At 34.1% G+C, this 24,390-nt stretch overlaps 1 protein-coding gene across 1 annotated transcript in view; it reads left to right on the top strand.

Annotated features, from left to right (window-relative positions):
- Positions 1-24,390, top strand: part of COL3A1 (collagen type III alpha 1 chain) — a 41,198-nt gene extending 16,808 nt beyond the window's left edge. Inside the window, exons 11-51 of the mRNA XM_049773331.1 lie at positions 413-466; positions 910-954; positions 1,092-1,145; positions 1,915-1,959; positions 2,578-2,631; positions 3,038-3,136; positions 3,649-3,693; positions 3,801-3,899; positions 4,065-4,118; positions 4,251-4,358; positions 4,569-4,622; positions 5,177-5,275; positions 5,544-5,597; positions 5,746-5,844; positions 6,173-6,226; positions 6,335-6,388; positions 6,788-6,841; positions 7,448-7,501; positions 7,793-7,837; positions 8,304-8,402; positions 8,488-8,595; positions 8,825-8,878; positions 10,544-10,597; positions 10,686-10,739; positions 12,056-12,109; positions 13,102-13,209; positions 13,725-13,778; positions 14,162-14,215; positions 14,401-14,562; positions 14,680-14,787; positions 15,769-15,876; positions 17,115-17,168; positions 17,257-17,364; positions 17,996-18,049; positions 18,475-18,582; positions 18,863-18,916; positions 19,019-19,126; positions 20,171-20,459; positions 21,807-21,991; positions 22,323-22,565; positions 23,286-24,390. Coding sequence (XP_049629288.1) covers positions 413-466; positions 910-954; positions 1,092-1,145; positions 1,915-1,959; positions 2,578-2,631; positions 3,038-3,136; positions 3,649-3,693; positions 3,801-3,899; positions 4,065-4,118; positions 4,251-4,358; positions 4,569-4,622; positions 5,177-5,275; positions 5,544-5,597; positions 5,746-5,844; positions 6,173-6,226; positions 6,335-6,388; positions 6,788-6,841; positions 7,448-7,501; positions 7,793-7,837; positions 8,304-8,402; positions 8,488-8,595; positions 8,825-8,878; positions 10,544-10,597; positions 10,686-10,739; positions 12,056-12,109; positions 13,102-13,209; positions 13,725-13,778; positions 14,162-14,215; positions 14,401-14,562; positions 14,680-14,787; positions 15,769-15,876; positions 17,115-17,168; positions 17,257-17,364; positions 17,996-18,049; positions 18,475-18,582; positions 18,863-18,916; positions 19,019-19,126; positions 20,171-20,459; positions 21,807-21,991; positions 22,323-22,565; positions 23,286-23,432 — 3,591 coding nt within the window. The 3' untranslated portion in view covers positions 23,433-24,390. The remainder of the gene's footprint in view (positions 1-412; positions 467-909; positions 955-1,091; positions 1,146-1,914; positions 1,960-2,577; positions 2,632-3,037; positions 3,137-3,648; positions 3,694-3,800; positions 3,900-4,064; positions 4,119-4,250; positions 4,359-4,568; positions 4,623-5,176; positions 5,276-5,543; positions 5,598-5,745; positions 5,845-6,172; positions 6,227-6,334; positions 6,389-6,787; positions 6,842-7,447; positions 7,502-7,792; positions 7,838-8,303; positions 8,403-8,487; positions 8,596-8,824; positions 8,879-10,543; positions 10,598-10,685; positions 10,740-12,055; positions 12,110-13,101; positions 13,210-13,724; positions 13,779-14,161; positions 14,216-14,400; positions 14,563-14,679; positions 14,788-15,768; positions 15,877-17,114; positions 17,169-17,256; positions 17,365-17,995; positions 18,050-18,474; positions 18,583-18,862; positions 18,917-19,018; positions 19,127-20,170; positions 20,460-21,806; positions 21,992-22,322; positions 22,566-23,285) is intronic.

The following is a 24,390-nucleotide window of genomic DNA, read 5'->3' as shown; positions in this document are numbered from 1 at the left end:
CTTTCATAATTTTTACAATAAAATCAATACAAATGCTCTTAATTGAAAATTATTTTAGTTATCTAAGATGATGTTCAACATAGTATTGTGACCAAACAGAATTAAGTTACTCCTGGGCCCTCAGCATTGTGTAGAGACTCCTCAACCTACTAGTTCACTGTGATAAAAGTTGTTTATAAAGAAATTCAGAGTAGGGCCAAAGCAATAGCACAGCGGTAGGGCATTTGCCTTGCACATGGCTGACCCGGGACCATATGGTCTCCCAAGCAAGGAGCAATTTCTGAACGTATAGCCAGGAGTAATCCCTGAGCGTCACCGCATGTGCCTCCTCCCAAAATAGAAATTCAGTGTAAAACTTTCATTTTGGAATATTTGTCAATTTTAGTAACATATCATTTTTATAAATTCATAGGGTTTTGATGGGCGAAATGGAGAAAAGGGAGAAACTGGTGCTCCTGGATTAAAGGTAAATCCAAAAAAATCTTTTATTTTATCAGTAAATTTATTAAAATATGTTAGCTATAAATTTATATTATGGCTTTGACTTTTTCTAAAATTTGAATTGAATTTCATACTTTAGGAACTTCCTAAGTCTCTAACTCAAATGCTCTTAATATTAAGATTTTAATAAAAATATCTTGAACTGTCTAGATTAGAAATTAATGAGAATTCTTGAATAATGAATGCATTTGTTCCTTCCTTTTAGTTCAACTTTTCAAAGTGCAGGATGTGAGATACATCAGAAATAAATAGAATAAAGGCCTACTAAAAAGTTTTATATTCTTGAGATGTGCATCTTTTGTGTAGGTTCCAGAATATTCTTCAGAAAACACTTTTAAAAGTATTAACTTATATACTTGTTACACAGAGTGCTGTGACACTTAATATTAACGTCTTATATTTTCCTAGGGTGAAAATGGTCTTCCTGGTGAAAATGGATCTCCTGGACCCATGGTAATTCTATTTATATAATATAATTTTCTGTGTTACAATAACCCTTCATCTTGCCCAAAATATGCCTGGTTGCCATCTTAAATGTTCTTAAACATGTTAAGTTTGAAGTAAAGCCCATTTATGATTTGTTTTTGTAGGGTCCAAGAGGCCTTCCTGGTGAGAGAGGAAGACCAGGACTTCCTGGAGCTGCAGTAAGTATTCTTACCGACACTATTAATTCTATTTAGAATTCCAGGGAGAATTATTGAGATCCTTGGGGAGGAACATGGAAATACCAGTGATGGGTGTGGTATTGGAATACACCCATCTATTTTTCTGATAATATAGTTGATACAATTTCTATCCTCTTAATTTTATGGAAGTATGATTTGTGACCCAGCCTGTGGTCTATCTTGGAGAAAATATTTTTCTGCTCCCTCATTAGCTGCATATATGTTTAGAAGTGTGATTTCTTCCTGATGTTATTCTTCCTGATATACTAAAATTCCTGATGTGTATATCCATTGATTATTATGAAATGACTATTTATTATAATCTTTTTGATCCTGAAATCTGTTGTCTGATATTAATATGGCCACCCTAGCTTTTTTGAGAGTGTTATTCACTTGAAGAATTGTCTTTCAACTAAGAAACCATCTTTAATAATATTGTAAAAAGAACAAATATCTTAATAATTACAGCCTCTTGAAGAGTTGGCTTGTACAAATGTTGACATTTGTTGATTTTCATTAGAATCATTAAATTATCCTTAGGTTCTATAAATCATAGACTCATATTCATGTGCAGTATAGATCATTGCTGTATATCATATTTTTACATTTTTACTTTGAGAAAAGTCAACTCAATTCAGACTTCTAATCAAAGATAAAGACTCTAATCAAAGATAAGTTGTGATAAAATATTACTTGTGAGCAATCTTTTAGTAATAAGAAAATATTTAAGATAAGCTTCTTTTTGTAGGGAACTCGAGGCAATGATGGTGCTCGAGGGAGTGATGGACAACCAGTAAGTTGCTTTTTAAAATCTAACCTTATCTTAATTAATGAAATATATACATATTTATACATATATAATTAAATATAAGCTGAAAAATATAAATTTGCATATTAATGCAGATGCAAGATTACAAGGTGATCTTCATGATGCCAAATGGAATTTAATAATTTTAATAAACCCCAAATTTTACCTTATTCATAAGTATCTCATCAAACTGCTACTGAGTACATAAACAAAATCACTATTGTGGTCCTTATTATACTTGACTCACAGTCAACATTTATATAAAAACTAAAATGTTAGTTAATATCTAGTGTGCCTGGGTAAGCTATGAAAATTAACAGATCATTAAAAAATGAAGAATAATGTTACTCTATTATATAAATAGAAAGATGTAACTAAGACATTTGTGGAAATGTGTGTAGTGATGGATAATACAGAGTTTCTAAAATAATTAAGATTTTATTTTGCTTTACTATTTTTCTTCCGTATAATATACATTCATAAACAATACATTTTAGTCTTATTTTGATAGTTATTTTTGTACTGGGGATATGATCATTTTTTATTTACAAATGTTAGCTAATAATTACTTAAGAATTTTGAAATTGCTTTTTAATTTTTCAGGGCCCACCTGGTCCCCCTGGAACTGCAGGATTTCCTGGTTCTCCTGGTGCTAAGGTAAACAATATTTATATAAATATAAAATATATATTGGAGACAACAAAAGTAAATAAATTGCTCCATAAAAGTGATTTTTAACCATTTAAATGGATACCCTTTCATCTACTCAACAATAATTCTATTCTAAATTCTAAAAAGGCTATTGATTTTGACACTCAACTATTATTTATATTTCCTTTATGTTATCACTACCACCTCTCTCTTCAAGTCTCTTTCTGGAAAACAGAGAGAACACATTTGCATACACAGTAACTACTTTTCTCTGCCTTGAAATCAATGATTCCTTCCTTGAGATAGAACTCCTTATTCCATATTTCAACAAAGATGTTTTAAACACAAGGAGTAAACTGACTGGGTGGCTAGACATGAGCATGAAATTGACCTTCATGATTTTACGTCTTAGGGTGAAAATGGACCTGCGGGATCTCCTGGCTCTAGTGGCTCCCCTGGACAAAGAGGAGAACCTGGACCCCAGGGACTTGCTGGTTCTCCAGGTCCTCCAGTAAGTAGCGAACACAACTTTGGGGAGGTACTGCCATATGTCCTTCAAGAGAGCATATGTTTTCGTGTTGTTATAAATTTTATATTTTTCTAAGAGATACTTGGAGGTATTTTTATTGTCTACACTGATAGTGATTTTATTCATATTAAAAATAATAGCTTTTGAGATTGTACAGTTTCTGAATCTATGAATTTTATGTTCACATTACAATAGAATAAAGTAGACAATGCATAGATGAATTGCCTCAAACAAATGGCATTAAGGAAAATTCAGAGATAAAACAAGTGATGAAATTGATATTCGTCATTAATAATTTAGGACTATATTCCATGCTCTCTAACTTATTCAGGTAATACTAATTTTATGCTCACATATTATGAGCTATCCTCCTAGTTAGAGATATTATTTCATTTCTACCAAGTATAAGATCCATCAATAGCTTTATTTTATAAATATCTTATTTAAATATATTTGTATTATCTATATTGTTACTATTCTCTGATGTTCTCTAGGGTCCTCCTGGCAATAATGGCAGTCCTGGTAGTAAAGGTGAAATGGTAAGATATTCACATATCTTCTTATATCCCACACACATATATCTTGGGTTTGTTCTGAAAGAACCTTCAATTTTGACTAAAATTCATCTTCTTGGGTGTGTTTTCAGGGTCCTGCTGGAATTCTTGGAGCTCCTGGGCTCCCAGGAGGCCGAGGACCTGCTGGACCTCCTGGTGCCGTTGGTGCTCCTGGACAGAGAGGTGCTGCAGTAAGTTATTTTTACTTTATTACCTAAAAATGCAATCGCAGGTTATTTCTTCCTGTTCAGATTAGTTTCTGTTGAGTCCACTCTGGTTGAATAATTGAGTTATGTGGTAATGATTTTCATTAGTATCTTATCATTGGCTTTAAACCACTAAATCATTCTGTCTAGGGTGAACCTGGGAAGAATGGTGCCAAAGGAGAGCCAGGACAACGTGGTGAACGTGTAAGTATGACACAAAGTATTGGGGCATTTCTTAGAAAATACCATTTAAATAAGCAGCAACTATAAGGAGGGATAAGGGCATAATTTTCTACTAAATGTAGTCATTATTGTTTTATATGGCACTATTTTTAGGGTGAAGCTGGTACTCCAGGCGCTCCAGGAGCTAAGGGTGAAGATGGCAAAGATGGGTCACCGGGAGAACCTGGTTCTAATGGACTCCCAGGCACTCCAGGAGATCGGGTATGTTTTCAATGTGCATGACAGGAATGTAGCAGTACATTTTACACTTGGACCTTTACCTTCAGGACGAGACAACCAAGATCTTCCAGGGCACCCCTTCTATGGATTGTTTTAAGGCGTTCTATGACACTTGAATGTCTCTATTCCCACTTAAGATATATGAGAAACTTTTAATGCATGAAACATACATTTTGACTTTCATATTTCCAGGGTGCACCTGGATTCCGAGGTGCTGCTGGAGCAAATGGCCTTCCAGGAGAAAAGGTAGGTAGATGATTGTAGTTTCAAATCTCCTAAGAGCTATATTACTAATAGGGAGAATCTTTTCTAGAATTTTCCATTAATTAAAACTAAACATCCAAAAGAAATACATTGGAATTAAAGAAACAATTCTCAAGTAAAACAGTAATTCCAAGCCAACATTTTACCCCTGTATAACTAAAGAAGTCAATTAACCTCTATGAGACTACTTTGAGTTTTATGCCAATTGATAGTTATTTTAATATCAATAACAAGTTTGTGATAATCCTGAATACTTATGTTATTTAAGAACTCTATAGTTTACAACATAATTTTATATCTATAAAGTACTTGACTTAAAAATCACAAAACTATTACTAAATATTGCTAAAATTTTTATCAGTATTCCCAGTATGGCAATCAAAATTAATAGATTACTGTGATTTTAAATAGTGCATTTCAGAAACACAAATTCTCTCTGTGTGAGCCAAAGCAGTTCTATAGCTGTAACCAAAGTACTATCAATGTATTGGTCAAAAAAGAATTTTTACATATTGTTGACTTATTTCTCCTTTTAGGGGCCTGCTGGAGAGCGTGGTGGCCCAGGTCCTGCAGGGCCCAGAGGAATTGCCGGAGAACCTGGTCGAGATGGTCTTCCTGGACCTCCGGGATTGAGGGTAAGATAGACATTGTTTTCAATGGCTCTGTGACTGGCTAACATCAAAGACAACTTAACTCATACTAAACCTACTAGCCTTTGAAAACAAAATAAGTAAAATGTGAGTATAAATGGAGGAACATAAAAGCGAAAACTTGACTGAAATATTTTATAGAAAGAAACATGCTTGCAGCAATGGGGATATATGTAAATGAGCATTTGAAGTATCAGACAATTGTACTGCATTGTTACTAATTTTTAAATTCAGTAAATACTCTCTATTTTAGGGTATGACTGGAAGTCCAGGAGGACCAGGCAGTGATGGGAAACCAGGCCCTCCCGTATGTACATTTTTATACACACCAGTCCAGTAATGATGGGATACATAATTTGGTCTATTTTGATATGTTTTTATAACCTTAATATATAAATATGCATATTTCCTATATTAATTAGGTCTTGTCAAATGTGTGTGTGTTTTCTCACTAGGGAAATCAAGGAGAAAGTGGCAGACCAGGGCCTCCAGGTCCATCTGGTCCCCGAGGACAACCAGGTGTCATGGGTTTCCCTGGTCCAAAAGGAAATGATGTGAGTTTATTCACATATTTTATCAGTATATATTTGACCAAACATTCTCTTCCATAAAGATGTGCAGAAAAAAATTTCAATCTCCACTTTAAAGCACAGAATAATATTTGATAATAAAAGTAATTAAGTTAGAAGAATGCTTATATGAAGATATTTATTTTTAGAGCTCTGGGGAAATTGACAATATTAAAACAGTGTATGAATCTAGTTAAAGAACGTGGCTTTTGATTTGGTTCTAACTATATGTATGTGCAAGATAGATACAAATAGAAACAATATGGTAAATCATTTATATTCTAGAATTACTAAATATTGGCTATGTCTTTAGGGCGCTCCTGGCAAAAATGGAGAACGAGGTGGCCCTGGTGGTCCTGGACCACAGGTATGTAGAATTCATTGATTTTCAGCTTTCTATTTTGATACTTTTGTCTCTATGCTATGTCTGCTCTACGTTATTTTTGTTAACTGAGTTCCTAACTGCACATTTTAGGGCCCTGCTGGGAAAAATGGTGAAACTGGACCTCAGGGCCCTCCTGGGCCTACTGTAAGTTTATTCCCATCAATTGAAGTTCATAGTGTGTGGGAGTGGGATAAAACATACATTTCGAATATACAATTTAGGAAAGAAATAATCTTTGAGACTGAATAATAGTTCATCATAGCAATTGTAAAGTCAAACGATAGCTAAATAAGTGCTGATATTGAGTTGTATTGTTCGTATCGCTCTTGAGTCATTTCCACAGACTGTCTCCTTAATATCATTAGTAATTAAGTTACTAAGACAGACTCTGTCTCCTTAATATCATTAGTAATTAAGTTACATGAGTTTGCTTAAATAAAAATTACATGAACTCTAAATAACAAGATACCTATAGTGGGTAATCTCTTTTTCACTATGTATATACATGTTTATATAAGTATATATATAATTATTTTTGTACAGGGACCAGCTGGTGATAAAGGGGAATCGGGAGCTCCTGGCCTAGCTGGACCACAAGTAAGAATTTATTATTTTAATGTCATTGGCCACTTATCTTACCAGACAATCATGTACTTTATTCCCTTTGATAGTTGAATTTTTTTAAGGTTATTGATAGTTCAAGTGTTGTGTGTGGTCTTGATAAATTTCAACTTAATACAAACTTAAAATCTCTGGCTTTGTCTTCTACCTTAATATAAAAATGAGAGGCAATATTAATCAGTATAATTTTCATGCTAATTTCAGAATTAGTGTATTATTAAAAATAATTAAGCTTTTATAGTTCCATAAAGTTAAATGAAATTTGATTATTTATATATAATCTAAATATATTATGATATTATATAAGCAATATAAATGTTATCATTTATATAAAATTTATGTTTAAATATATAACATCATTGTCATAAATTCTATGTATATAGATCAAAAGTAAATATTTAAAAATATACATGTAATACTTAGTGATCAAATGTTTGTTATTAAATTTTGAGTGTCACAACTTTTTTATCCGTATCAAGACTAATAAAACGGTTTTGGAACAGATTGTAGAAATACATGTATGAGAATATTTTTTTATAAGTAATGTTTGAAGTTACTATATCATGCAAATATTCTTCCTAGGGATTGCCTGGAACTAATGGCCCTCCAGGAGAAAATGGAAAACCTGGTGAAGCAGTAAGTTACAAGCCATGTATATAGTAAAAAAACAAATAATGAACATTTACCAATGTTAACTTGTTTGTTTTCTCATATCATGGTATCTTAGTTTCAACATTTAGTTTTCAAATACTGATTAATAAAACTAAAAAAATGTTTGAAGTCTCATCATTGTATGAAGATTTGCATTTTCAAGGAGACAAATACAGAAAGTACACATTATGCAAAGAATTTATTATTTATATAGATGTATGTTATATATAACAGACATTCTGCTCTAGGTCTAATCATCTAATGTCAATCTCTTAGGGTCCCAAGGGTGAACCTGGCGGACCAGGAGCTCCAGGAGTCAAAGTAAATATTAAAAATACTTAATAATTTTTTCTGCATGTTTTAAAGCATTAGTAATTTTTTTATTATTTCAAATCAAAACACTCATTTGTACCAGCAGTGCAAGTGGTCATAAAATTTTACAAGAAAAATATTTTCTTACTTAAATATATAGAAATATTATTGGGCAAAGTTTTCTATTTCTGTGTATAAATAAAACAATACTTTTATTTTATTGTTTATGATGTTACATTCTTTGAAAACACCAAACAAAACTAGATCATCAAAGTAACTGTCAAAGATAACCTGTTTAAATTCTTCCCAAGTAATTTCGAGTTTTTACTACTGGTCAAATGTATTGTTATGATTATAACAATTTCAAAATTGCTTAATAATTGAAGGTCAAAAAACCTAGTGGAATGCAGCAATTGCAGTGTTTTGCTTTATCAGTATGAGAATTTCTAACGGGGATTTTGCTTTCCTACAATAGGGTGAACCCGGTTCTCCTGGTGAACGAGGAAATCCTGGTCAACCAGGCTCTGCGGGACCTAAAGGTGCAACTGGCCCTGCCGGTCCAGGAGGACCAAAGGTAACTCCACCCATTCAGTTCACTTAGAACTTACAAAATACAGTCTCGTTTGTCTTATGATTAATTTTTTATTCATTAATTTCAGGGCCCTGCAGGGCCTCCAGGGGTGCCCGGTAATTCTGGCTCTCCTGGTCTGCAAGGAATGCCTGGAGAAAGAGGAGCTCCTGGAGGTCAAGGACCAAAGGGTGAAAAGGTGCTGACTTTCATTACTAAGATTGCATGCATACTTCATTGATGAAAGAAAAATAACACCATTGAAAAGTCATCCATAAAAAAAATCTGGCATCACTTTAAAATGAAGTGAAATTTGTTATATCAGAACACCTTTGACACAGTAAAGTGAACCTTGAAGGTAGTTTTTATTATTAGGAGTTTGTGTTTTTTTTACTTCTAATTTTCATTATATTGGTTTTATTTAATAGGGTGAGCCAGGTGGTCCAGGTGCTGATGGTGGTCCTGGGAAAGATGGCCCAAGGGTGAGTACTTGCACTGCAGAGAACAAACCTTACATCTACATGAAATAAAATACTTAGCTAGGCTCTCAATTTCTAAATTTTTTCCAAAACTTCCTGATGATCATTTTAAGCCACACTTTGTCATCTCTTGGGTATTACGAAGACTCAAATTAATTGGTTACTAAAATTCGTATTTTAGAGTCAAAGCAGGAGTAGGGAGAGTGCTTATCTTCCATGCAGTAAACACAGATTCAATCCTCAAACTGGGGTAGATCCCTGAGCTCAAAACCAGGAGTAAGCCCTAAGCAGAGTAGAGTGTGGTCCACCCAAAAGCAAAACAAACAAAAAGTCTTAATTAAAACCCATTATTACCTGATAGTTTTCAGAATAGTCATCTGAGATTACTATTATATAAATAGAATATATAAATATTATATAAAAAGTAATTACTAATAATGGTAATAGTAATACTATTAGTAAAAACAGTCATTTTCAATGATAACACGTATGATCAAGGTTAGAAAGATAATAACAAATCACTAAAATCTAAGAATCAATACTACTCATAAAATAATTTTATTTAATACAGTTATGATACTTTGGTACAACCATATAATCTAATGCACACAATCAGGAGATGCAGCATCGATGTTATAAAAAATTAAAAAAAAGATATGAGTTATTTCATTCAATTTATAACAAAAAATGATTATGTTATTGGATATATGTGTTCATTGTGGTGGAGATCATACAAGATAACTGATAAAAAAGATAAAGTCACATACTCACACAATGAAGACATGTACCCATGGTATCAGAGAGCTCTCTATAGATTGTACAAGTGACAATATTTTGATACCGATATTATATTAGAGTTGCATGTGTTTAATAATAAAAAGGGTTAGAAGCAATTTTATTTACTTTTATACTTCTTTGCACTTATCTTTGAATCTACAACACAAACGTTAAAAACAAACAAAATAGAAAATTTATAATCGGGGCTGGGAAGGTGGTGCTAGAGGTAAGGTGTCTGCCTTGCAATCGCTAGCGTAGGACGGACCGTGGTTCGATCCCCCGGTACCCCATATGGTCCCCCCAAGCTAGGGGCAATTTCTGAGCGCATAGCCAGGAGTAACCATTGAGCGTCAAACGGGTGTGGCCCAAAAAACAAAAAAAAAAAAAAGAAAATTTATAATCAAGTCTTCACATTAGCAAACATCTTCTAAAAGTGGCTTTATCAAATAATATAGAAATATACATGCATGAGCCACTATATATCATATTGTTATTTGCCTTAAAGAGATACTTGAACTTTTGGTGGAAAAACTAGTGAAACATTACCCACATCAAAGATTGCTGTTATAATATCAATTACATTAATTCATGAAAATTTAGTATCTGAAACTATCAATTTGAAAACATTGATATAAATATAAAATATTAATATGAGTCATAAATACCTTGGAGTCATGAAAAACCTTTTAAGTTATAATCAGCTGAATAAGACAATGCTCTTTCTTTTAGAAAGATATTATAGGATATTATAGGATCTATAGTACACTACTCAAGCCATAAAAAATCGTGTTTTCTAGTTTATAAAATGAATGATATGATGTTATGTTCTATTACACTTATCATAAAAGGACTTCATTTTCAAATTTTAAAATATACTTATATTCTCTTTAGGGTCCTGCTGGTCCAATTGGCCCTCCAGGCCCAGCTGGACAGCCAGGAGATAAGGTAAGGCTGAACACTACCACACTACGAATCAGCAAGAATGCCTTTAACTGTTCGGATTGTGAGAGATTGTTTTCCTTTCTCCATTCAGGGTGAAGCTGGTGGCCCCGGAATCCCAGGTGCAACTGGTCCTCGTGGTGGCCCTGTAAGTATTCGAAGAATTTTCAATATGCTGTTTTCAAATCTCATTGAGGAAACAGCTGTTTCTGCTTCTCTTTCTAGTGTTTCTAATCAAGGGTGGAACTACCTTTAAGGACCATATGATCTTCAAAGGATATTGGTGTTATTATATCAAATTCATTGAGATTTTAAGTAATAATTTTTTTCCTAAAGTAACTTTAAAAGTATTTAAATTTTAGCAATGTATGTGTATCTTCATATGAGATTACTTTTAGATTCTAGATGGTCTAACTTTAAGGTTTACAATGCATGACAAATGTAGATTCAATTTTTTATTTCCCAATTGACTCTTTGTAAAAATTTATCTTTATTTAAGCACCATGATTACACACATGTTTGTAGTTGGGTTTTAGTCATATAAAGAACCCCACCCTTCACCAGTGCAACATTCCCACCACCATTGACTCTTAAGGATTCAATTGCTAAACACTTAAAATTTTAATTACCATACCATAAGATGCAATTTTCCCCCCAAAATGATGGGGGACAATGTCTGTGCATCTTATGGAGTAAATGTTGTCTGGAGCTTAAAGCCTGAGTGCAGGGGAGGAACTCATATACTAACCATTGGTCATCCCCATTGTTACACTCCCTTTTTTGCATGGACATACCATGCAAAATCAGTAATCAGGTTAACTCACTTTCACTGTCACATATAAAGCTTTTGTTTAGAGTGTTTGATTTCTGCTGTGACTTTTTTTTTACATATTAATTATTTTTAAAATGTATTTTTAAAATGTATTTTTAAAATGGCCTCTTTTATTTTCTTGTTTTAATTTCTTTTTTTATTTTCTAATGTAAAAAGAAAAGAGTTAGGTAAATGTGTTTAACCAGCTGTGGACTGGCATACTGGCATAAATATACTTCGACCTTGAAAGCTTTTGGTTTCCAGCCACAGTGTCCTGACAGCGTCTAGTGTTGTATTTATTAAATATTTTAATACACCATTTGGTTTAAAATAGTTTTTCTTGTTTTTCCTCATCTAAAAACTATGTGTGTCTTATGGGCAGGTGCATCTTATAGAGAAAATATATGGTATTTTTTTCTTTCAAACAATATGACATTCAGAGGTCAGAATTAAGTTCTGATTTTATCAGGACTGTGTCCTGCTCATTTCTAATATTATTGAAAACTTGGAAATTTTTCAGAGTTTTAACTATGTTAGGCAGATTTCATACTTCCTTCTTTTATAGCATGATAAGGATAAGATAGCATAAAATGATGTGGACTCTGCTGAATGAAGTCTTCATGTATCTAATATGGACATTATTACTATTATAGGGTGAGAGAGGTGAACATGGGCCTCCAGGACCTGCTGGGTTCCCTGGTGCTCCAGTAAGTATAAACTTTACAATGTATATAGATCATGTCTCTCACCAGTGCCTGAATAATTACTGAAGTAATAGTAATAGCAAGTCCAGATTAATCCACATTTTCCTAGTAAATGGTTTTCACACACTTTCATTGATTTTACTTTAGCTCATTTTTAATCTTTAAAAGATGGTTAGAGAAATATGACTTGCCTTTTGTCTAGTTAATAAGGCTCATATGATATTTTAGAATGAGAGGCATTCAGAAAATGTTCTAAGTATTTCCATTATAAAACTATATAATTTAGATGACCTTACTGATATCCACATTTATGATGATGATACTTGATCTTTACATGTCTTTGGATGGTCTTCTTTTCCTGTCTGATCAACAGCTCTCCTTCCAAAGAATTATATTTTCCTTCCTTCCCCCCTTCCTTCCTCCCTCCCTCCCTCCTTTCCTTCCTTCCTCCCATCCTCCCTCCCTCCCTCCCTCCCTCCCTCCTTCCTTTCTTCCTTCCTTCCTCCCTTCCTTCCTTCCTTCCCTCTCTTCCTCCTTCCCTCTCTTCCTCCCTCCCTCCCTCCCTCCCTCCCTCCCTTCCTCCCTCCCTCCCTTCCTCCCTCCCTCCCTCCCTCCCTCCCTCCCTCCCTCCCTCCCTCCCTCCCTTCCTTCCTTCCTTCCTTCCTTCCTTCCTTCCTTCCTTCCTTCCTTCCTTCCTTCCTTCCTCCCTCCCTCCCTCCCTTCCTTCCTTCCTTCCTTCCTTCCTCCCATCCTTTTTTTTTTTGTTTCTGGACCATACCCAGCAGCTCTCAGGGGTCATTTCTACTTCTGACTCTGTACTCAGAAACCATTCCTGTCAGGCTCAGGAGGACGTATGGGATACTGGGTATTGAACACAGTGGTGCAAGGCAAATGCCCGATCCACTGTGCTATTTCTCCAGACCAAGAATTCTATTTTCTAAAAAAAAAAAAACAAGTCAAAGTTTTCTGCTCATGCTTCCTGTATCTGATTGCAGGGGCAGAATGGTGAGCCTGGTTCCAAAGGAGAAAGAGGAGCTCCGGGTGAGAAAGGTGAAGGAGGCCCTCCTGGAGTTGCTGGACCTCCTGGCGGTTCAGGGCCAGCTGTAAGTATTCTTTGCTTTTTAAGTCTTCTAATAGAAAACTCTTAGTTTTATGACTAATTTATATTTTAAATTGAGAGGACCTATTAAGATAGGTACAGCCTTATAAAAACCATCTTCTCCGTTTGAAGCATGGTAGCGAACAATTCAGTTAAGGCTTCTATCAAGTATAACTCAAAGCTCTTTGTTGTGCTTATTTATTGAAATGTTTTTATTGCTTCTATTTTTTGCTAAATACTATTAAGTTTCCCTCCCATTTTATTGAGATATAGTTGATGCCTGTTAAATTTTACCCAGTTTTATTGAGATATAATTGATATGCTATTGTTGAAAGTACACAACAAAATGTTTTATATATATATATATATATACACAGATAGATTATAAAATTGTTACCACAATTAATGCCATTTTTATAGGCTTAAATCATTCTTCCACATTTGGGAGAATAACAAGAAAATTTTGATTTTGTAAAATAAAATCATTTTAATTTTTTAATTATATTTCTATTTTTATAGGGTCCCCCTGGTCCCCAAGGTGTCAAAGGAGAACGTGGAAGTCCTGGTGGTCCTGTAAGTACTGAATTTTATAAATATAGTTTTCTAAAGTTTATTGAAAAATTGTTGCTAAACATTAGTATGTACTAAAAACTGCTTCACAAGCATAAAATCTCAAGAAGGTATGAAATCATAGTAGATTACTTATTTGTGAGTTAATTCAAAGAAGAAACAAATCCACTGGAATGCCAACCTTGAGACATATAGATGTATATATCTTTATTCATATATAAGATGTAGTACATACATACATCTATATCTAGAAATATATAGTCTAAGAATATGGATCTATATATATATATATTTGTAGTTTATATATGTCTATTGTAGATATGTCTGGCTATTTCATTGGTTCTAATTAACTTTCAAAATTTAAAAATGTATTTCTTATTTCATAGGGTGCATCTGGCTTCCCTGGTGCTCGTGGTCTTCCTGGTCCTCCTGGTAGTAATGTAAATACTTTTTTTTAAGTGATTTTACCCTATATTTCCTAAGAAAAAATGTATTTCTGCATAACATGAGAATCTTTGTTGTTGTTACTTTGCTTTTGATCCCATGTAAAATTATTTGAATGCATATGAATAGAGGGAAAGGAGACTTCTTATAAAGCACTAAAATGTCAAACACTATTTTGTAGGGCAACCCAGGACCCCCTGGTACTAACGGCGCTCCAGGTAAAGATGGGCCCGCAGGTCCACCTGGGAACAGTGGGGCTCCTGGCAACCCTGGACCATCTGGACCAAAAGGTGACGCTGGTCCGCCAGGAGAGAAAGGATCCCCTGGTAGCCAGGGACCTCCGGTAAGCAGCTTTATTTCTTTTATTGATTGCTAATATTGTTTCATTCTTAATTACAAAGTCACTGCAGTAAGTAAAGCAGCTACATCCAAAGCTCACACACTATTCTGTGTCACACAGGGATCTCCGGGCCCTCTTGGAATTGCAGGAATTACTGGAGCACGAGGTCTTGCAGGACCGCCAGGCATGCCAGGTGCCAGGGGAAGCCCCGGGCCACAGGGTATCAAGGTGAGCACCAGTAAGTGAGTAGTTTTCCATGAGTCTTGTTCACTGCCATAGGCTGCGGAGATCATGGAATTTTACAAGAGTGATATGAAGAAGTGTTTCTGTAATAGGATCTAATTGCTAATACTTTCAATATTGGAGAAGTCTGAATATTTTTAAAAGATACAGAACCTGAAACAATGACAATAGTCGCCGACCTTAAATATAAACAAATAAATTGATAGTACAGATTATATATATATACATATATATGTTTACTATCTCTTTTAGCAAACCTAGGAATAATCTTTGGCTTATTGATTATATATCTTATAGGAGAAAAATGAAGCTTTAAGATATATGAAAGCCTTTATTTTATACGTCATCCATCAACACATGTCTTTTGCATTCCTGAGTTCCTTTATATATAAATATGTATATATTTATATTTACATATCAATAGATATATATCCATTTCAGCTATCTCAACTATCTATTTCTACTATTTCAATGATTCATTTGGCTGATGAGTCAATGAGGCTGTCATCTTAGGCTCACATTTTGACACTTTGAGCAGCTCCTAAACTAAAGGCCATAAAATATAATGATAAAATTAAACTATTGAATTTGAGGAAACTCTATTTATATAAACATATATCCTATTAGGTAGAGCCAAATTTTCAATATAACCTAATTCTAGTGAACTTATTGTGATTTATAATCATCTTTTTCTTTTCATAATCATATATATGCATATCTAAATGACAGTACATTTACACAACCATTCATCTAGTACCCAGAATCACTTGGCTAAATTAGCAAATAGAAGAAAATGCTTTTTCCTAAACATTTCCCCAATGCTTGGAATAATTTCCAAAATAGATGAAAGAAAACTCAAATAAAGTCAGGCATTTCTTAGAAAATAAAGACACCTAATAACAATATAATTCATATATGAAATGACTATAGGTTCAAACACAGCATCTTACATTCTTTTGTACATAGGGGGAAAGCGGGAAACCCGGACCCAGTGGCCATAATGGAGAACGTGGTCCTCCTGGCCCTCAAGGTCTCCCTGGTTTGGCTGGTACAGCTGGTGAACCTGGAAGAGATGTAAGTACTGGTTTTATTTACAGGCTTTACCCAGATTTACTTATGCAAATTCTACCTTTTATATATGTATAAATATTGCCACCTGCTAATGAATCATTCATTCTCAAACTAGAGAGAAAGCACAGTAGTTAAGGCACAAACCAACTCTGGTCTATCCCCCTGCACTCCCTAGCATCTCGGAGTGAAGTTCTAGAGGCCACTATGCACTTCTGGGTTGGCAAGACACAGTCTAAGCATTATTGAGTTCTCTAGTCCTAGTATCTAAAGGCCATCCCAGTTGAAGAAGTGTCACCAGGAAGGTCCTCAGGCCTCTGGAGGCCATTTCCCCAAAGGAGAATCATCATTCTCTATTATTAGATTATCTTTTCTATTATAATTTTATTAATCTTAAAAGCTTTTATTAATTAATAAATATTCACTAATATCTTTAGCAAAATGAATGATTATGGTCTCTGGCTAAGAGAAATAAAATGGAGTAAGGAAAGTCCCCCAATTTATACCATTCCTCTGTGGTGAAAATATTTTGATATTTCTTTTTTTTAATATAATTTTTATTTTGATCATAGTGGCTTACATATTGTTGACAATAACATTTTAGGTACATATTTACATAAAATCAGGGGGGATTCCCATCACCAGATTCTCCTCCCTACACCTCCGTTTTTGATATTTTGATATTTCTATGTTTATTCTTAAATTATAGATTTTTATTGTCAACATCAATTACCTTTGTTCAAGTTTATATCATGTAGGATCCTTCTTAAGATATTATTTTCTGGGGCTGGTGAGGTGGTGCTAGAGGTAAGGTGTCTGCCTTGCAAGCGCTAGCCAAGAAAAGATCGAGACCGCGGTTCGATCCCCCGCTGTCCCATATGGTCTCCCCAAGCCAGGGGCAATTTCTGAGCACTTAGCCAGGAGTAACCCTTGAGCATCAAATGGGTGTGGCCCAAACAAACAAACAAACAAAAAAGATATTATTTTCTTCCTAACCATATTGCTTTCTTGCCCACTAAATTAGGTACTATATAGATACTCTCCGTATGATTTGGGCATTGTTATCCTACAAAAATCCACACTGATTGCAATATCTATAATGTATTATGGCCATAAAGCAATTTTACCTTTTTAGGGTAAAATAGCACCCATGCATCATGCATGCAGTGGTGGTCTATAAACTGTTGCAAAAAAAATGATTTCTTGACTATCTCTCTCTCTCTCTTTTTTTTTTAATAAATTAGGGAAACCCTGGATCAGATGGTCTTCCAGGCCGAGATGGTTCTCCTGGTGGCAAGGTATAATAGATGCACGTATCATAGATCTGTAGCCTGGAAACAAGAACTACTGCTCGTATTTACTTTAGGCCTATAAATTTCTCTCTAGGGTGACCGTGGTGAAAATGGGTCTCCTGGTGCCCCAGGTGCTCCTGGTCATCCTGGCCCCCCTGGTCCTGTTGGTCCCTCTGGAAAGAGTGGTGACAGAGGAGAAACTGTGAGTTCTAATAGCCATCATGTCCCTTTGCCTCAATAAAAAAACACCAGAGAGTACTGATAAAATTGTTGGTTCAGTCAGCTCAATTATTATGTTTTTATCTTTTTTATAAAACAGTTATATTTTACAATTATGATAACAATGTATGAGAAGTCTCTGGTAGTAGCCAATCATTTCTCATTAAAATGTAAAAAATGGGGGCCAGAGTGATGGCACAAGCGGTAGGGCGTTTGCCTTGTATGTGCTAACCTATCACAGACTGCGGTTTGATCCCCCGGCATCCCATATGGTCCCCAACGCCAGGAGCAAATTCTGATTGCATAGTCAGGAGTAATCCCTGAGCGTCACTGGGTGTGGCCCCAAAGGCAAAAGTAATTTCAAAAAAAATGTATTAATTATATAAGAGCATTTCCACATTTTTAAATAAGGACTTTTCTTATTTAGATGACCACTTACCACTGTCCTACACAGTTATTAATTGGGAAAGGATTTAGGAGGAGAAAATCATGTTAATTTTCAATTAGATTGTACACACTGTTTTATTACAATGAAATAATTAGCTTTTAAATTAGCCAACATTGTATCAACAAACAATTTCTTTGTGTTAAATATTCTTTAAATTTTATTTTAGGGTCCAGCTGGTCCAGCTGGAGCTCCAGGTCCTGCTGGCTCCCGAGGTGCTCCTGTGAGTCTTTTATTTCTTTTATAAATTATTACAAACTAAAAGAAATTACATTTTCTGTCATGTTCAGGAAAAGGGAATGAAGAATAGGGAGATTATTGAAAGTCTTATTTTATGATAAACAGAGAAATAAATTTGATATCTAAAACTATCAAGAGTGAACCAAAACAGAATATGTTATTGGGGTTTTAATGCTATTATTAGTTTGAAATCAAATAACTACAAAGCCAATCTATGCTTTTTAGTAATTGATATGTAATAAATATGTAATCTCTTTGTATCTCTAATAATTAATATATACATATATATCTTTAGTGTATTCTACTGATGGAAATTTCTAGCAGTTAGAATATCATAATATTTATAAAATTTTGTGTGCTTTTCCTATGTGTGTCTTTCTGACCTTTGTTTAAAATCTACTCATAAAGGGGCCACAAGGTCCACGTGGTGACAAGGGTGAAGCGGGTGAACGTGGCTCTAATGGCATCAAAGGACATCGAGGATTCCCTGGAAATCCAGGCCCCCCTGGCTCTCCAGTAAGTGTGACCATGTTAGAACATCTTTGTAATGTATTGATACTGCTGATTTAAGAAAAATTTCAGAATATGATAGTAGCAAACCACTCAGTTTAAGATCAAATGCTAAATGAGATCAGTCATGGATATGAAGATTAATTTAAATAGTTTATTATAGACAGTGGAAAGATTAAAGGAAGTCATCTCTTACCATAATGTCCATGTTTCTTGATCTGATCTTGAGTCTACAATGTCCCAAGGCTTAAAGTCTTTCCTCATACTTCATTTGCTTTCCTTTCAGGGCATTGCCGGTCACCAAGGTGCAGTGGGTAGTCCAGGACCTGCAGGCCCCAGGGTAAGTATCAAAAGAAAACATTGAAAGGTCCATAGTTTTAAATGCCTATATTTGCACTGCAGAGATATATTCTAGGATTATGATATCCTGATCATTTCTTAGGGACCTACTGGACCTAATGGACCTCCTGGCAAAGACGGAGTGAGTGGACACCCAGGTCCTATTGGGCCACCAGGACCTCGAGGTAACAGAGGAGAAAGAGGATCTGAAGTAAGATATCACTTTAGAATACGTATATTTAATTTGCTACAATAATCAGTTTTTCAGAAAATTCAACTTGATTATGAAAATTAGAAGTAGCTTTGCCATACTCCACATTGGGAGATTCTCCATCATACGCCAAGGGAAAATAAAAAAAATTACTTTTAGTTTGTTCAGTCAATAATATCAAATCAGAATCTGTAGAAAAATTTCTGAATTAAATAAACTCTACCAGTGCTGATATCAGGCCAATATGTTACATGTGGTAATCATAATGAGTTGCAAGTATATAATGCATTTTACTTCTTCAACAATTGGTATCAACAATCCTAAGGCCTCTCTAATCCACAACTTTAGTGCAAATATAATAAAAATACTTAGCCTCGCATTGTGATACTTAAAATTACAACTCAAATGATCAGCATAAAGCATTCATGACAGATCTTATATCAGAACCTAGGTTTCCTGAGCTTATTCCTTATACATTAGGGTTATTTATAATGATTTTATGATTTCAACCATCCTCTGCTAGTTTTATTTGGGGCTGGCGCGGTGGCACTAGAGGTAAAGTGTCTGCCTTGCCAGCGCTAGCCTAGGAAGGACTGCAGTTCGATCCCCCAAGCCAGGAGCGACTTCTGAGTGCATAGCCAGAAGTAACCCCTGAGAGTCACTGGGTGTGGCCCAAAAACCAAAAAAAAAAAGAGAGAGATTTTATGGAAGAAATCATCTTAGTATAGATTGTTTTCCCCTAACACCAATGACTGTTACACATTGGAATGAGAAACATTTTATAGTAGTGAATTATAGTCATTAATTATTTTGTAATTAATATATATACAATAAATATTATTTTGTGTTGGTTACTGGTTATATATATTTGTCCCATTTGATAGCAAAACAATCCAAACAAACCTTTACTAAATTAATTACAAAGCTCCAGCACATTGTTATTTGTTGTTTGGGTTTTGTTTTGGTTCTTTTGATCAATCAACATTTCTTTCAGTGGAAACCAAACCAGTACAACTGAGTGTTGCCTTCTTTTACTCATCTTAGGGCTCTCCAGGTCACCCAGGACAACCTGGCCCTCCCGGACCTCCTGGTGCCCCTGGTCCATGCTGTGGTGGGGGTGGTGCAATCTCTGGTGGAGGCGAAAAAGCTGGTGGGTTTGCCCCATATTATGGAGATGAACCTGTGGACTTAAAAATCAACACGGAAGAGATTATGACTTCACTCAAATCCGTCAGTGGACAGCTAGAAAACCACATTAGCCCTGACGGTTCTCGGAAACACCCTGCCCGGAACTGCCGGGATCTGAAGTTCTGCCACCCTGAACTCCAAAGTGGTAAGTTGAGGATGTTTTGCATTCACAGAACAATGTTGTGCCACATATTGGATTTTACAGGGAAAACCTTACAACAAAGTATTTTTAAAAAGTTCTTAATAGCTGTTGAATGAAATTCAGAGATGACCATAGGCACTTGGATAGTAACTTTGTACATCAGTACAACAAAGTATTATATTGCTAAATACAACATTATTTACTAATCTTATTGATGAATAAGATTATGCAAATATTAATTTTTATTGATTTTATTAATAATACTGTGCACGTTTTATTCATTTTATGATTACTATTAAGATTATTACAATTGGTTTTAAGATCATGCAAATCTTATTCATAAGAGTGTGCAAATTTGTATTTGAAAGGTAACATTCCAAATTTGGACAAAGAGAGAGCTCAAAAATCTGGAGCACAAACTTTGCATGTAAAGATTCTGGTTCAGTCTTTGGGTCTACAATATCCCCATTCACCACAGGAAGTGATTTCTGGGTACTATGATTGGAGTAGTCCCTGAGCATTTTTGGAAGTGATCTAGATACAAAAGCAAAATTAAATGTGAGAAACTAAGAATAGTTTATAAACATTTTTAACTCATGACCAACCTAATATACATGATAAGATTAATATATAGTATTCCAAGAGTTACTTGAGTGATTAGATAAGTTCCAAGAGTCATTTGAGTGATGTAGATAAGTATGCTTTCTGAACATTTATGTTATTTTATGCAGTTTGCAGTTTAACTTTTCTAATAATTATTTAATAAAATTTTATTTTATTATAAATTGAAGCATCAAATTTGAAATAAGAACCATTGGATAATAATTATAGACTATTATATAAAATTTAGATTAACATTGAAATAGTATAACTTTTTACATATCAGGCTACCTCTTTCTGAAAGGAAAATTTTGACATGGGACATTGACTTTGTTAAGAATAATTTTTAGAAATCAACGTAGAGGACAACTATCATCATGGGAAAATAATGTTAGATCTATTCTACTTGAGGTATTAATCTATATTAGAAAAGTAGCTTGTATAATAAAGCTAATGCCTGTCAGATAATATCATTTTGTAAAAGAAAAAAGACTATTTTTAGTAAATACAATATAGGATTTGTAATTTCTTAAGCTTATTTTCATTGTTCAGTGTCAAGACACTTCTACTATATGGTAATTTCTGATTTTTATAGCTGTTATACCTTAACAATTTTCTCTATTAGTTCTCTATTATGTTGTACTATAAAATAAAAGCATACTCTCATTCAACACAATACATGTGTTATCAGGTACATTCTAGTTCAAATCTTATTACAAGATGTTATAACCAGTTGCCACTATTTTTTAGGAGAATATTGGGTTGATCCTAACCAAGGTTGCAAGATGGATGCTATTAAAGTATTCTGTAATATGGAGACAGGGGAAACATGCATTAATGCCAATCCTTCAAGTGTCCCACGCAAGAACTGGTGGAAAGATTCTGGTGCTGCAAAATATGTTTGGTTTGGAGAAACCATGGATGGCGGTTTTCAGGTAAGAAAGGATATGCCAATCACTATTTATAAAAGTCATGTCTTTAAGTGATTAATAAACAAAAGAGTCCAAGTGGCTCAGTTGCCCCTCTATATAATAATTTGACTCTTAAGAAATAAGCTATACTATTATTTGCATAAAACTTTCCATTTTTAAGTTTTTCTTATCTCTAACATTGTATGTTAAAAATGCAATAATATATTAACATATGAAAATCATACATAAACTGTATGAACCATCTACATTAGGATGGCCATACTATACTACATTAATGCCTTGTATACAGTTTTAAGAAAAATGTTTCATGCTATCTATATGTTTCCTATCACAGTTTAGCTATGGCAATCCTGATCTTCCTGAAGATGTCCTTGATGTCCAGCTGGCTTTCCTCAGACTTCTTTCTAGCCGGGCCTCCCAAAACATTACATATCACTGCAAGAATAGTATTGCATACATGGATCATGCCAATGGGAATGTCAAGAAGGCTCTAAAATTGATGGGATCCAATGATGGTGAATTCAAGGCTGAAGGAAATAGCAAATTCACATACACAGTTCTGGAAGATGGTTGCACTGTAAGTAACATTTTTAGAAATATGGACCAGAATACTTTCAGCATTTAAAATTTTATCACAATATTTTGAAAAGTAGAAATAAAAATAATGCAGAAAATGAGAAATAGCCTTTGGTCTGACATATAGAATATACTGACTCTTTCAGATAATGCTAAATATCACAAAAATGAATATATATATATATATATATATTCTAATCCTCCAGGTGAAACCAGTCAAAAGAAATTTAATATGTAAAATAAATTTTAATGGGACATTAAGGATGGTTACAAGATTTTTTGTGTGATTGCTAGCCTATTAACTCAATATGAAATTTCTCATTTTCTTTGAATTCTAGACATATAACTAATTCTAACCCTAGTTATAAATTTATAAACAGAGTGAGAATAAATTCTGGTTTATCAACTTCCTTTTTGACAGATTTGTCTACTTTATAAACCGACTATTTATTTGTAAGCAATTAACAGAATCAGACTGAATAAAAATGCTCAGGCATACAGCTATTTCCCTACTGAGTTTACCCTGAAATCTATTAAGACTTTCAGTTATTAACAAAAGGTTTAGATACTGTAAGGATAATAAATTTGAAGTAAAGAAGGTCTTCTATATATGAAAGTTAACTTCTTCAACAAAAATTGTTTCTTTTAAACCTATCAGTCTAAATGTAATATCTAATTTAAATGTAATGATAACTGATATATTTTTCTTATTTATTTGCAGAAACACACTGGCGAATGGGGCAAGACAGTCTTTGAATATAGAACACGCAAAGCTATGAGACTACCTATTATAGATTTTGCACCCTATGATATTGGTGGTCCCGATCAAGAATTCGGTGTGGACGTTGGCCCTGTTTGCTTTTTATAAACCAAACTCTCTCTGAAACCCCAGCAGACAATTTCAAACTCCATATGTGTTCTTCTTCTAATCTTGTCAACCAGTACAAGTGCCCAACTAAATTACAGTTATTTATTTCCAAAATTTTTGGAAAACGTATAAATTGACAAAAAAAATAGATACTTTTTTTCTGTTACAACAAATACAGTTTAAGTGATTTTTTTCTATTTTTTTTACCAGTCCCAATTTCAAAATGTCTCAATGGTGCTATAATAAATAAACTTCAACACTCTTACAATAACATGGTGTTACATTCTTTGAATCCTAGCCCATTTGCTGAGCAATGACTTTGCTTGTCATTAAATGATAACCTTTCTTTTTGAAAGAGTCAAACATAAAATTAGAAAAGACTTTCCTGTTTCAACTACCTCAACCTGGTCACAAACACAGATGAATTTTGTAGATTCCAGAAGATGAAAAACAAAGTTTGCATAAATTGGCAAAATTTGTGACTTTTGTTGATTTGTTAAAATAGTGGCCAAAAAATGTAGAGTGTAGTGTAAGAATTTAAAGAAATACTTTTAAAGCCACTATTTTAATCCTGACTATCCACTATTAAAGGTGCTTTTTTTTTCTCTTTGTGGGTCATTGCTGATCAAAATTACCAATATTTGGGAAGGTTTTAAAGATATATGTTATGGTGCTAATGTAGTTTCACTTTAAAAACTTAGCTCAGAATTGTTACCTTGCATTCAAAACATAAAGACACATTTGTTCATGTCTCCTGCCAAACAGTTTTATTGGCTTGTCACTTCAGGGGACTTTCTTATCCCTTTGTCCTGTAAAAGTCAACAACAACAACAACAAAAAATTATGAGGCTGCTTTGTCATACACAGAGAATGTATTGAATTTTAACTTGTAAACTTGTATGTGGTTGTTGATCTTTTTTTCTTACAGACACCCATAATAAAACATCATGATAAAACA

Source organism: Suncus etruscus, chromosome 5, assembly GCF_024139225.1.
Source record: "Suncus etruscus isolate mSunEtr1 chromosome 5, mSunEtr1.pri.cur, whole genome shotgun sequence".
In the NCBI taxonomy this organism is placed as follows: domain Eukaryota; kingdom Metazoa; phylum Chordata; class Mammalia; order Eulipotyphla; family Soricidae; genus Suncus; species Suncus etruscus.
This window is presented reverse-complemented; position numbering and strand designations above follow the sequence as displayed.